At 43.3% G+C, this 13877-nt stretch overlaps 1 protein-coding gene across 1 annotated transcript in view; it reads left to right on the forward strand.

The window, feature by feature from the left end:
* Positions 1 to 13877, forward strand: part of LOC147025638 (myosin-binding protein C, cardiac-type-like) — a 94396-nt gene that overhangs the window by 19821 nt on the left and 60698 nt on the right. Inside the window, exons 8-11 of the mRNA XM_085887094.1 lie at positions 1753 to 1885; positions 2243 to 2367; positions 2826 to 2931; positions 8884 to 9050. Of these exons, the coding sequence (XP_085743220.1) occupies positions 1753 to 1885; positions 2243 to 2367; positions 2826 to 2931; positions 8884 to 9050 (531 nt within the window). The remainder of the gene's footprint in view (positions 1 to 1752; positions 1886 to 2242; positions 2368 to 2825; positions 2932 to 8883; positions 9051 to 13877) is intronic.

Here is a 13877-nt window from a genome sequence, read left to right on the forward strand (position 1 = left end):
ACTCTAATACAAAAATCACAAATTAATAACTTGTCTCCAATACAAAAATCACAAATTAATAACTTGTCTCTAACACAAAAATCACAAATTAATAACTTGTCTCGAACACAAAAATCACAGTTTAATTACTCGATCTTTAATACAAAAAACACAAATTAATAACTTGATCTCAAATACAAAGATCACAATTTAAGAACTTGTCTCCAATATAAAAATCACAAATTAATAACTTGATCTTTAATAGAAAAAGCACAAATGAATAACTTGATCTCAAATACAAAAATCACAAATTAAGAACTTGTCTCCAATGCAAAAATCACAAATTAAGAACTTGTCTCCAACACAAAAAGCACAAATTAAGAACTTGATCTTTCATACAAAAATCACAAATTAATTACTCGATCTTTAATACAAAAAGCACAAATTAATAACTTGATGTCAAATACAAAATTCACAAATTAAGAACTTGTTTCGAATACAAAAACCACAAATTAATAATTTGATCTTTCATACAAAAATCACAAATTAATTACTCAATCTTTAATACAAAAAGCACAAATTAATAACTTGATCTCAAATACAAAATTCACAAATTAAGAACTTGTCTCAAATGCAAAATTCACAAATTAAGAACTTGTCTCCAATACAAAAATCACAAATTAATAACTTGTCTCCAATACAAAAATCACCAATTAAAAAGTTGATCTTCAATACAAAAATCACAATTTAATAACTTGATATTTCGTACAAAAAGCACAAATTAATAACTTGATCTCAAATACAAAAATCACAAATTAAGAACTTGTCTCTTATCCAAAAATCACCAATTAAAAAGTTGATCTTTAATACAAAAAGCACAAATGAATAACTTGATCTCAAATACAAAAATCACAAATTAAGAACTTGTCTCCAATGCAAAAATCACAAATTAAGAACTTATCTCAAATACAAAATTCACAAATTAATAATTTGTCTCCAATCCAAAAATCACAAAATATTAACTTGATCTTTAATACAAAAAGCACAAATTAATAACTTGATCTCAAATACAAAAATCACAAATTAATAACTTGATCTCAAATACAAAAAGCAAAATTAAAAACTTAATCTCCAATTAAAAAAGCACAAATTATTAACTTGATTTTAAATACAAAAAGCACAAGTTAAGATCTTCATCTCCAATACAAAAAGGTTTTGGCTAAACCGTCCACCTGTGAATTTCCTGCTGAGGGTCTTAAACCAGTTCTTGTAACCAGGAGTTTTAAAGATGTTTTGATTCCTTTGTTATGTGTCAGGAAGTATCCCAGGAGCTATTTTATTCAAAACTAGTTATTTATTGGGACCCCAGATGTTTTATTCAACCATTTGTGTGAACATCATGCTCAGAAATCAATTTTTCAAAACGCTGTTTGTTGAATTGAAGATATAGGCCCATAAAACATCAACTTCTCAGCTTGCACAGGTTTCCTGAAAAATCATCATGCACATCATTTATCCTGATACCCAAGGCTTTGATTTTATCCATGAGGACAAATGTACTGTGGGTTTGGGTGCTTCTAGAATTGGCTGGTGCATCCTGCTGCACAACTTGTTCTGTTGAGCCCGATGTGATATTTTTTTGTCTCTTCCTGAAGTTGCTCCATTTCCATAATTGTTCACTTTAACACATCAAGACCAATCTTAAAGACTCCTTCTTTGCTTTTGCCAAGAAAGAGTTTGTTTAATCTCCTGAAACGTCCCCATATCTTGCAGTTTTCCTGAAACGTTTGGATCCCGCCTACCAGGCAGTTAAAGGAGGGCGCGTACGCCTCGCCGTGGACCTGGAAGACCCAAACACAGAGATCAAGTGGTTCAAGAATGGAACAGAAATTCGATCGAGTGGAAAGTAGGTGAAGAGTTTGTGGTGAATATATTTAAATTCACTGTAATTCATTCACAATGGAACCGTAATTTATCAAATATGTTAAAATCACCAGAAACTGATCTCTTGGTCCAAAGAAGACAAATCCTGATGGTGTCTCAATCGTTGAGAACCCAGTCTGTATCAAGTTAACATAAATAATTACAAACACACCATCAACTTTAGGAGAGTCTGATACAGGTCTCATGGACAGAACACTCACTGAGGGTCGGTAATAAAGCGTACACTAACACCACGTAGAGATAAATAAATATGGGTTACTTTTGGTATTAACACGCTTCCAAGGTTCGATTCAGTGCCGTTCTACTGCCATGACTACAGGTTCATAATGGAGGCACAAGGGAAGCGTCGGATTCTAACCATCAACCACTGCAGTCTCGCTGATGACGCGGCTTATGAGGTGATGGTTGGGGATGAGAAATGCAGCACCGAGCTGTTTGTGAGAGGTACACACCATTTGATCCACTCTCATACACCGTGCTTCTCTTTCTTTCTTTCTCTCTCTCTCTCTCTCTCTCTCTCTCTCTCTCTCTCTCTCTCTCTCTCTCTCTCTCTCTCTCTCTCTCTCTCTCTCTCTCTCTCTCTCTCTCTCTCTCTCTCTCTCTCTCTCTCTCTCTCTCTCTCTCTCTCTCTCTCTCTCTCTCTCTCTCTCTCTCTCTCTCTCTCTCTCTCTCTCTCTCTCTCTCTCTCTCTCTCTCTCTCTCTCTCTCACACACACACACATACACACATACACACATACACACATACACACATACACACATACACACACACACCAGTGAAGCATTATTGATGGAATTTAAAGTGGTCCATTGTAATTTGTGCACACTGTCTGTTTTGTTTAAAGTAGTGTGATGTAGCATTGTGTCGGTACCAGAAGAAAAACCTCCTCTGTGTTGTACAGAGCCACCTGTTCATATAGTTCGTGATCTGGATGACCAGTCTTGCCTCGTGGGAGATCGCATCGAGTTCTTTTGTGAAGTTTCTGAAGATGGAGCACAAGTCAAATGGTGAGGAAGATATTATTCCCAGCCTAGTCTGAAAAAAAACGAGAGAAGAAAATAATCTTTTGTATTTGTGGGGTTGGGGGTGGTGGATGGGGGTTCGCTTTGGTTAAATATTTGGTCAGTGGTGGGTGATAGTTTTATGGTCCAACCAAAGGAAAATGGCCAGAACATTGTACATTGGCCTGGAAAAGTATTCACCCCCGACCAATAATGCCACATTTAGATGAATTACGAATGATGTTTAAACAATTTTTCGAAATGGAATTTTTTTAGATCCTCGTGGAGGATCTCTAAGTCTTACTCACGTTGTTGTTCTTGTGGACGTTTTTGTTTCACAGCCTACAGTTTTTATCGAAACTTCCTGAAACTTGGCATATATATGTAAAAAATACCCTTTGCAGACAGTAACCATCTCCGATTTTGAAAATTCCTCCGAGAAAATAAGTTATGACGTCAAAATATCTCCGCTAATGGAAATCGCCTAAAAAATTATCTCTGAAACTAGGCAAGCTTTCTGAATTCTGTTTGCGGGAATCGAACAGGCCATTAGCAGAGATGAAGTACCGCACATATGATACATCACTATGACGTCATATCAATTTTTATGACGTCATTCCTATTTTTTGACATTTTTTGTTTCACAACCCAGAGTTTTCATCGGATCTTCGTGAAATTTGCCATGTATATGCAGAAAGCCCATGCGCAGGCAGTAACCATCTCCGATTTTGGAAATTCTTCCTAGAAAAAAGTTGACGTCATAATATCGCCGCTAATGGAAATCGCCTATACCATTATCTCCGAAACTAGGTAAGCTGTTTTAATTTTGTTTGCGGGAATCAAGCCGGGCATTATCACAAATAATTTATCGCAAACCTGAAACATCACAATGACGTCATATTCGTTTTATGACGTCATCATTTAGAGGACGAGGATCTTAGCTCATTCGAGCATGTTATTAATAACTGTAGAGATCAAACGAGACACTGGAAGAGTTGAAGGAGGTTAAATGTCAGGAATACCTGAAAAAAAACTTGTACAAATCAAAATTCACTGGTTGTAACAGTGAATTTGTGCTCCTAGAATTGGTTATAACAGCCCCTTAGGGGGTCAGTACTTGGTAGAAGCATCGATTTCAGCAATGACTGCTACGAGTCTTTGCGGGTCCGTCTCTATCAGGTTCACACAGTCTGTTATGACAGGCAAAATACAAAGCAAAACAAGGGTCAAACACGGATTTAATTATTGGTTACACCAAAATAATATATATATATATATATATATATATATATATATATATATATATATATATATATATGTTAACTCAGCCTGTCATCCTTCCGAGGTCGGCGAAGTGAGTACCAGTGTACTGGGCCGGTGTATACCCCGCTTAAAATAGGTGTACCATATCCCTGTGTCGTAAGAGGTGACCAGGGTTGCGTCAGGAAGGGCATCCGGCGTAAAACATGTGCCAAATCACTGTGCGGATCATCCGTATGATCTGCTGTGGCGACCCCTAAAAAGGGAGCAGCCGAAAGAAGAAGAAGAAGAAGAAGAAGAATAAGATATATATATATATATATATATATATATATATATATATACATATATACCGGGCGTAGTGGTGTGCGCCTGTAATCCGGCTACTCGGAGGCTTGGGTTGGAGGATCGCTTGAGGACGGGAGCTCTGCACTGGGCCACACTATGAGAGGGTGTATGGCAGCCCGGAATCATGGCGAAACCCAATCCTTATCCCTGTATCGTAAGAAGCGACCAGGGTTGCGTCAGGAAGGGCATCCGGCATAAAATCTATGCCAAATCAGTATGTGGATCATAACGGATGATCTGCTGTGGCAACCCCTAACGGGAGCAGCCGAGAGAGAGAGGGAGAGACAGACAGACAGACAGACAGACAGACAGACAGAGAGAGAGACCAGGCCAATGGGCCTACCCCATGGACAAGCCACCTGTGTTGGCAGTAATCCCTACTTAGTCACCAAGTTCACTCCTGGTGTGAGGCCTCAAATCATGGAACGATCAACACTATGTGACACCCCAAGGGGGAATGGAAGATCAACACCATGAGATGCCCCAAGGGAGGTAGCAGCCAACATGTAAGTACAAGGGTGCTGGAGAACGGAACGATGAACCTCCAAAGGCCCTCAATGTCTTGTGTTATTGCTGACCTCCGAAGTCTCAGCTCAAAGCATTTTGCCCTGGATCAACCATCAAGCATTGAGGCATTCAGCCTCTCAATGCTGCAAAAAATAAAATTATATAAAAAAAAATCCCTTCCTTTGGCTTTCTGAATCATATCCTCCAATCACCATCTCCACTTCCCTATTTATGCCACCAACAGCCAATCAGAGGATCTCAAATCTTGGGTCAAACCAAGTAAGTCGAACTCTGAGGAGTGAAAAAGAGGAAGAAGCATTTTGGGCAAAAACTCCCGGAGGGAGGGGGGGGTGTGAAGAGGAAGATGAAGAAGCCAGACCATAACAAGTGAGATGGTGAAATCTTCACCCATTCTTCATTTGAAAATTGCTCTAGTTCTGCCAAGTTTGATGGGGATTGTCGATGGACGGCAATCTTCAAGTTTCGCCATAAATGTTCAATTGGGTTCATGTCAGGACTTTCACTGGGCCACTCAAGAACATTTATTGTATTCTTATTCAGCCACTCCAGTGAGGGTTTATCTTTGTGTTTCGGATCGTTGTCCTGCTGAAATGTGAATCTCCTATTCAGTTTAAGATTCATGGGTGACTCAAGCAGGTTTTCTTCAAGGATTCTCCTGGACTTTGCACCACCCATTGTCCCTTCTATCCTGACAAGATTGCCAGTCCCTGTTGATGAAAAGGTCAGGTATGGGAGCATGCGCCAGAGCAGCACGTCACTGCGTCCACTTTCCGCTGTTACTCCAGGGACCTCCGTCTGGCCATCCCTCCAGGCAGATGCCTGGCCCATCCCCATCTCCTTAAGATGCTGGTCAACCTGCTGCAACCACGAGGCACATGGTCGGCCCACTGGCCTCCTCCACTCATGAGACTCCCTCGCTGAGAGAATCTGGTGAGCAGGATCAGCGTTAGGAAAATGAGCCACATGTCCATACAGCCACAGCTGATGCTCACGGACTATGCAGGAAACAAATCTCGTCTATGTCTCTTTCAGCAACTGCTTGTTGGACACAAAGTCTGACGAGCGATAGCCAAGGATTCTCTGAAGAGACCTGGTACCAAAGGAATGAAGTCTCCGTCTCAGATCCCTGGTCAGAGTCCAAGTCTCACATCTATAGAGCAAGACTGGAAGCACCAATGACCTGAAACTCAGACTTTCGTCCTCCCGCATAGGTACCAGCAGTGCCACACCCAATGATCCATTGAATCCATGACTCCCCATGCCCGACCCAGACGTCTGTTGACCTCTGGCTCACAGCCAGCAGAGACATGAATATCACTGCCAAGGTAAGTGAATCTCTCCACGACCTCAATATCCTCATCACAAACAGGTACAGACAGGACAGCAGCATCCAAGATGTCATTGAAAGCCTGGATCTTAGTTTTGACCCAGGAAACCCATAATCCCAGCGGCTCCGACTCCTCATTCAGCACCTCGAGGGCGCCCAAAAGGATAAACAGAGTCTCTGCAAAGATGACTGCATCATCTGCGAAATCAAGATCAGAGATCTTGACATTCCCAAACGATGCACCACAGCTTGATCTCTCCGACATCCTCCCTAGAAGCCAGTCCATGCAAATGCTGAAAAGTGTGGTGGCCAGTGCACATCCCTGATGAACTCCAGGAACAACTGGAAATATATCAGAGATGGTACCACCACATCTCGCAGCACTCTCAGCACCAGGTTAGAGTTCAGACACCAGTTTGATCAGTTTTTGTGGCACCCCACGAAGACCAATAATCCTCCTGAGGACATCCCGGTTCACTGAATCAAACGCTTTACAGAGATAAATATTGACTGCAAGCAGCCCCTGCCGAAACTCTCATCTGCGTTCAGTGAGGACCCGAAGAGCAAGGATACGGTCAATCGTTGACCTCCTTGGTGTGAAAGCTGACTGCTCTGGACGCTGGTGCTCTAGCAGATGGTGGCGAACCCTATCAAGAATTATCCGAGTAAAGACCTTGCCCGGCACTGAGAGCAGCGTTACCCCTCCGTAGTTTTTGCAGTCCTGGCGATCACCCTTCCCTTTCCAGAGATGGACACCAAGGCCCCTCTTCTAGTCAGTTGGGATGATGCCTGTGTTCCAGGCAGAGCACAGGACTGTGTGCATCGACATGAGTACAGCATTTCCACCAGCCTTGAGAAGTTCAGCATGGACGCCACAGATCGCTGAAGCTTTACCCCATTTCAACCGGTTCACCGCAGCCTGTGTTTTCCACAAGCGAAGGTGGACCACAATTAATTTGAGGGTCAGCAACATGGATTGTAACACCATTGACGTCCAACTCGACAGCTCGTGGATCAGCCTGGTACAACCGCTCAAAGTAACCGGCCCAGCGGACCTTCACTTCGGACTCCTCTGTCAAGAGCCTACCAACCTCTGCTCTAACCACAGTACACCGAGGGATGGGCTTGGATGAACGCAATGCGCGAATTCCCCTGTAAGCAGGACGAAAATCACTTGACCACAGGTGATGCTCTACCCCCTCACAGATTCCTCGCACATCAGCCAACTTGTCCACCCTTAGCGCATGTACAGTTTTACACCTCAACTCCTTGAACAGCTCAGCTCTGCCATTCAGCCTGGCCCTGTGACTCTGGTCAATGGTATCCAGTGTCCCTTGAGAGACAAAATTCTTCTTTGTCCTCTGGTGAGTTCCAAGACATCCACCGGCAACATCAAGGACGGTGGTCTTGAAGGCACTCCACAACTCTTCAGGATCTTGATGAAAAGAAGCCCCATAATGTGTGACCACCACGTTGCTTGACAGGAGGGATCGTGTTGACTGGGTGATGTCCATTGTTAGGGTTGTCCCAGACGTATTGCTTTGATTTTGGACCAAAAAGTTCAAGTTTTTTTTCTCTCGTCTGACCACAAAACGTTTCTCAAAATGCCTGCAGTATCATTAAAGGGGAACCCAAACACTCAGACCACCTCGACACTTCTCTATCCCTTGATACCCCACAAAATAGATATGATGTGTCCTTTTTCGATTTCTGAACTATAAAGTATGTGAATTTGCGATCAAATGTCGAAATCATCTTCTTCAGATTATCCGTGACATCACACCTGGAAGGAGACCACCAATTCGGCATTGTTTACGGGTTACATCTCGGTACGATTGAACTCAAACGGTGAATAATTTTCGAATTTCTACAAATATGGCTCGTCGATGCATCCTTGGTGGTGGTTGTGGTGATCCAAACCGAGATGGTTTCGTGCTCCACCAATCGCCGAAAGATGCGGAGGGTTGCCACAAATTGGACGAGGTTTGTCCGAGATAGCCGAGTGTGGATCGGGCCTAAAAAAAATCAAAATCCGCACAAAAGTGTTTCCATCACTAACTTTGTCTCCAACCGTTCCTTCAAAGTCCCACTGATCCCTTTCAACATTCTGAGAACCTTTAGACTTGCTAATGATGGTGGAATCAGTATCTGAATCCGAGCTCTACACGCACCGTTTCTCGATGTAAAGCCGCCGATTGGATCAACGTTTCTCCCAGATGCGACGTCGCCGGCGAAATCGAAAATCGACACTCCCGGGCTTTCTTCGACACATTGTGATTGTCAAAAATTTCAATTTTTTTTTTGTCCTTTTGCAGGCTACTGTATCAGACATCACATATCGTGATTTGGCCTGTGGTTTGTGTGTGTGTACAGTATGTGTGTGCGTGCGCACGTATGTATTGGTGTGCATGTGTGTATGTTTATCAAGGAGTTCACCATCGGGGTGATGGACAACATGATCTTTTCACCGAGATGACGTCGTTTCTGTTCATCAGGCTGAAAGATGGCAAGGAGCTTTCCAGGGAAGAGTCTTCTAAGTTTCGTTTCAAGAAAGATGGACCCAAACACCAGCTCATTATCAGCGATGTTTGCCAGGAGGACAATGGACGTTACAGCGTGGTCACCAGTGGGGGAGAGACCCATGCAGAGCTACACGTGGAGGGTAGGTGGCTGGACCCAAGAGTTATCCAACCAGTCATACTTCTTGTATCGTCTTCAGATGTTTTGTTTTTTTGTGTTCTTAAGATTCCTGTTTTGTTTCACTTTATTGCTCTTTAATTTATTTATTATAATTAAGTGTGGTCAACCAAGTCAGTCTCTCCTCACTTGGTCTTTCTCCGATCTTCAGAATTGCATTATTACCCCACACACGTGATCCAAAAAACCGGCGTTAAACAATTGGTTCATGTTTGTCCATCTTTCTGTCTTTACCAGTTTATGATCGAGGAAATTAGTTAATTCAAATGTTATATTTGTCTGCGTGGCAGTTAAACAGAATTGAAAATCATCCCAAGCAGGAGACTTACTGTTCATGCGGAAGTTATAAAGGACACAAACAAGGGGCACAAATAACTAATGTAATGTGTTAGATAGGGTGATGTAATAGACACTGGGGAAAATGGCGGTAAAACGCGGAATTAATTTATTTATACGCCTTTAAACCTCGTTAAATCTTTATTTAAGTTGAATTATGTATATAAACACTGTCGAATGCAAATCACCTCCATCATACTTCCATGAACCTCCAGTTTTGCAGTACTTGGACATGTTCTGTAGGGTGGTGTGTGCAATAGGAGCTGTCAAGCGCAGCCCCTGGGAAGTGGGCATGGCACGTGAGAGGGTGCATATCGGGGTGAAGACGAGGTCGGCGATATGACGATGTGTGATGCTCATTGACGCTGCGTCCGATGGTGATCAAAAAGCCTCCATCTCCTAAACTGTGACTCAACGTCGTCCTTTTATTGTGTATAAGGGTGATGTGTAAGACTGCGAGATCGCGCTAAACTTCAGAATTTTTTTTATCGACTTTTAAAATCATTCTTTTATTAAAATTTAAGTCTATACTAGAATTCTGCATGGGGTATCGTGTTATATGAACTCTTTAGTTGGCATTATGTAGTTTATTCACCCCCTATTCCTACCAACACCCATTGTTTGTCTGCCTCCCCCTGTCTTGGCCTTCGGCTCTGCTGTTTGTGTCCACCCCCTCCCCCTCTGCCGTAGGTATCCCCCCCCTCTCTAGTTAGTACGAGCACTTCCATGAGCCTTGACTATGTATTCAAAAAAAGTCTTCTCAAGGCTATTATTCATAACTGACTAGCAGGTAGCATCCACATCGTTTCAAATATCCCACTCAGTGTTGTTCTGGTTTTTTGTGGGAAGTTAATTTTTGTACACATTGTTGAGGCTTGTGGGAAAGCTACAACACAAAACAGATCAGGACCTAACAGAAAAAAGGAACATGAGAGAGAGAGAGAGAGAGAGAGAGAGAGAGAGAGAGAGAGAGAGAGAGAGAGAGAGAGAGAGAGAGAGAGAGAGAGAGAGAGAGAGAGAGAGAGAGAGAGAGAAAGATGCGGGGTAAGGGGGGCACACTAACACCAGGGTTGAGGGACAAAATAGAGAGAGACTTGAAGAAATAAAGGATGTGGGGAACAATGAGAACAAGGGGAGGATGCAGGGGGTGAACAAGATGGATACAGCTACAAGCTCTCAATCACAGAAGTAGAAGGAAAACCTGGAAATTTGGAAGGAGGTGGGCTAGGGAGGGTGGTTGTGCATGGGGGAAGGTCTGAGATGGTGGTGAACAGCTGTCTTAAAGATCTGGAGGGGAGAATGAGATTGAAGATAACGAGCACATTACCGGTAGGGTGATTGCGTCACCCCAATATTGTGACACACACACACACGCACACACACACACACACACACACACACACACACACACACACACACACACACACCTACGGCCAGTTACAACTTACGCATGCAATTCTGAAGTGACAAAATATCATCACAGAATGAGGCACAAGTATTAAACAATATGCATAACATATTGATCAGAGCAACAAATATTGATGATTGTACATATATGCAGGAAGACGATTGATTTCAGTTCTGTGTTGAGGCCAGAAATATATGCTGTTAATCTTACCTCTGATATCTGGTCGATGGATCAAAGCAGAACAATTCACCAAGAAAATATAAAACATGGATTTTGGAGATTTATAACACAGTATTAAACATCTGAATAAAGTACTGTTGGACCCCGCTATTCACATGGGATTCATTCCTGAAAAATTCCATGAATGTCGAATCCGCGAATGTTGGGGCATTGTTTCAATGGAAAAAAGGAGGATAGGTTCCTGGCGGTTCGTGATTCATCAGAGAAAATCAAAAATCCCGAAAATCAAAAAAACGCAAAAAAAAAAAAAATGCCAATACTCCTGTGAAACCACAAAAAAAAACATAGCAAGCTCGCTACCTCTTAACTACAGGACTGTACATCGATCTGACTGAATAAACGGATAAAACAAATAAATGAAATGTCATTTGGAAGAAAAAAATGTTTGAAACAAGAATTGTGAAATTGAGAGAATTGAGGAAGAATATGCTTCAGACATGAAATCCTTCCTCTCCTCAAATGGCTTGATTTCCGATCATCAATTTGTTTTCAGACCAGGTCACTCTACCCTGGATATCCTGCTTCTGCTCTCCCAACAATAGATGGAGGTCCTCAATGCCGGACATGAAATCAGAGCCGTATCCCCAGACATATCACGTGCTTCTGATCCGGTCTGGCACCCTGCCCTGTTCAACAAACTCTCTTCCTATGGTATCCAAGGCCATCTCCTCTCATGGCTCGCAGACTTCCTCTCCTGTCGCAGCCAAGATGCGGCCCTAAATGGAGTTCTTTCATCCCCTCTTCCTGTCCAGGCTGGAGTTCCTCAAGGCAGCGTTCTGGGCCCTGTTCTTTTTCTGGTTTTCATCAATGATCTCTCCGACTCTGGAAGATCCTCTTTATCTCTTTGTTGATGACTCCAAACTCTGCATTACCATCTGTCATCCCTCAGACCGGCAAGCAGCAGCTTCTTCCCTCACTGCAGACAAACTGGTCCAACACGTGGAACATGTCTTTCAATCCGGACAAATCTCACACTCTCACTGTCTCTCTGAAAGGACTGTTTTGGACCCCCCCCCCGCCACACACACACACACACACCCACACAAACCCACACACACACACCCACACACACACACACACACACACACACACACACACACACACACACACACACACACACACACACACACACACACACACACACACACACACACATCTACTTTCTCAACAATCCTCTGGAAGAAGTACTTTCATTCAAGCTTTTGAGTCTCACTATCTCCCATGATCTTTCGTGGGAAAGTCACATTTCCAACCTGGCCTCCAAAGCCCACCCGAGCTCCTGATCACATACAAATCTTTTGACCGCAGCCTGATGGAATACTGCTCTCCTCTCCAGGCTGGTGCTCCTGCCTCTCAACTTTCTCAGCTAAACAATGCGGAAACCAAGGCATTTTGGATCATTGTTGTCTCCCACCGTAAGGCTGACTCTTTGGGCCTCTCACTCTCTCACCACAGGCAGGTTGGTTGTCTTTCTGTCTTCTACCATCCTCTCTCTGGTCTCGCCCCCCCCCCGCTCTGACTGCGATATGTGCCCCCCATATTTCCACAGGGTGCTGAAGGTCCACCAACAAACACCTTCTGGTAAAACTACCAAATTCACGAATCACTGCTCACCTTTATTATTTCGTTCCTCTTTTCCCCGCCTTTGGAATAAACTCCCACACTCTCTTCAATCCCATTCTTCCCAACAGATCTTCAAAACAACTGTTCACCACCATCTCACATCTTCCCCCATCCAAAACCTCGATCTTTTCTTTCCCCGTTAATCCACCCCAAACCCACCTCTTTCAAATTCCATGTTTTCCTTCATGAAAGTCCATATGATGTCCATTTTGTATTCCCCATGTTGCCCGCCCCATCCCTCTCCCTTCCAATAATCTCCTCATGTCTCTGTTCCCCACTCTTTTGTCCTTCTCTTTGCCGCCCCTCTTGTCTCCTGCCCCCCTCGTTGTGTGTTGTGTATTCACTCTCATTTGAGCTTCGACAATGTATACAAAAAAAACATAAAAGGCAAATAGACTTTCGATGTTTCTTCTGCTCTGTGGTCAATGTATAAAAGCAGAAAGCACTTCTGAACACATTACTGTAGTACACACAGTGTGAGGTCTACGTCGTCCGGCACGATGAAGACAGTATGAATATTTACTACATGTGTATTTTACAAAGAATTTCTCCGCTGTTTAAAACGTATTTATGTGATTTTAATGAATGAATGAGGAAATCGTAGGCTATATCCAGTGGTCAATGGTACAGGAGCAGGGATTCACGGAAATTCCACGTCATGTAAAATGTGACTTCAGGACCTCAATTCTCCCCTCCCTCTCAACCAACCTTCCCCCCCTCTTCTGCCCCCCACTCTCCCATCCTCTCTCTCTGTATCTCTCTCTCTCTCTCTCTCTCTCTCTCTCTCTCTCTCTCTCTCTCTCTCTCTCTCTCTCTCTCTCTCTCTCTCTCTCTCTCTCTCTCTCTCTCTCTCTCTCTCTCTCTCTCTCTCTCTCTCTCTCTGTATCTCTCTCCTCCTCCTCCCCCAATCTCTCCCCTCTCTCCTCTCCAGCCTCCCTCTCTCCTCTCTCTCCCTCCTCTCCCCCTTCCTCTCACTCTATCCCCTTACTCTTCTCACTCATTCCCCTCCTTCATCCTCAATAATTTCCCCCTTCTTCCCCCTCACTCTATTTTTCCCTCCATACCCTCACACTGTCCCCCTCCTTCTCCTCACTCTTTCCCCTCCCCTTACTCTGTCCCTCCTCCCTCCCCCGACTCTGTCCCCTCTCCTTCCCCCTCACTCTGTCACCTTCCCTCATCCTCAAT

Source organism: Eptatretus burgeri, chromosome 6 (assembly GCF_056783735.1).
Source record: "Eptatretus burgeri isolate ZD-2024b chromosome 6, Ebu_testis_v1, whole genome shotgun sequence".
NCBI classification, from domain to species: Eukaryota; Metazoa; Chordata; class Myxini; order Myxiniformes; family Myxinidae; genus Eptatretus; species Eptatretus burgeri.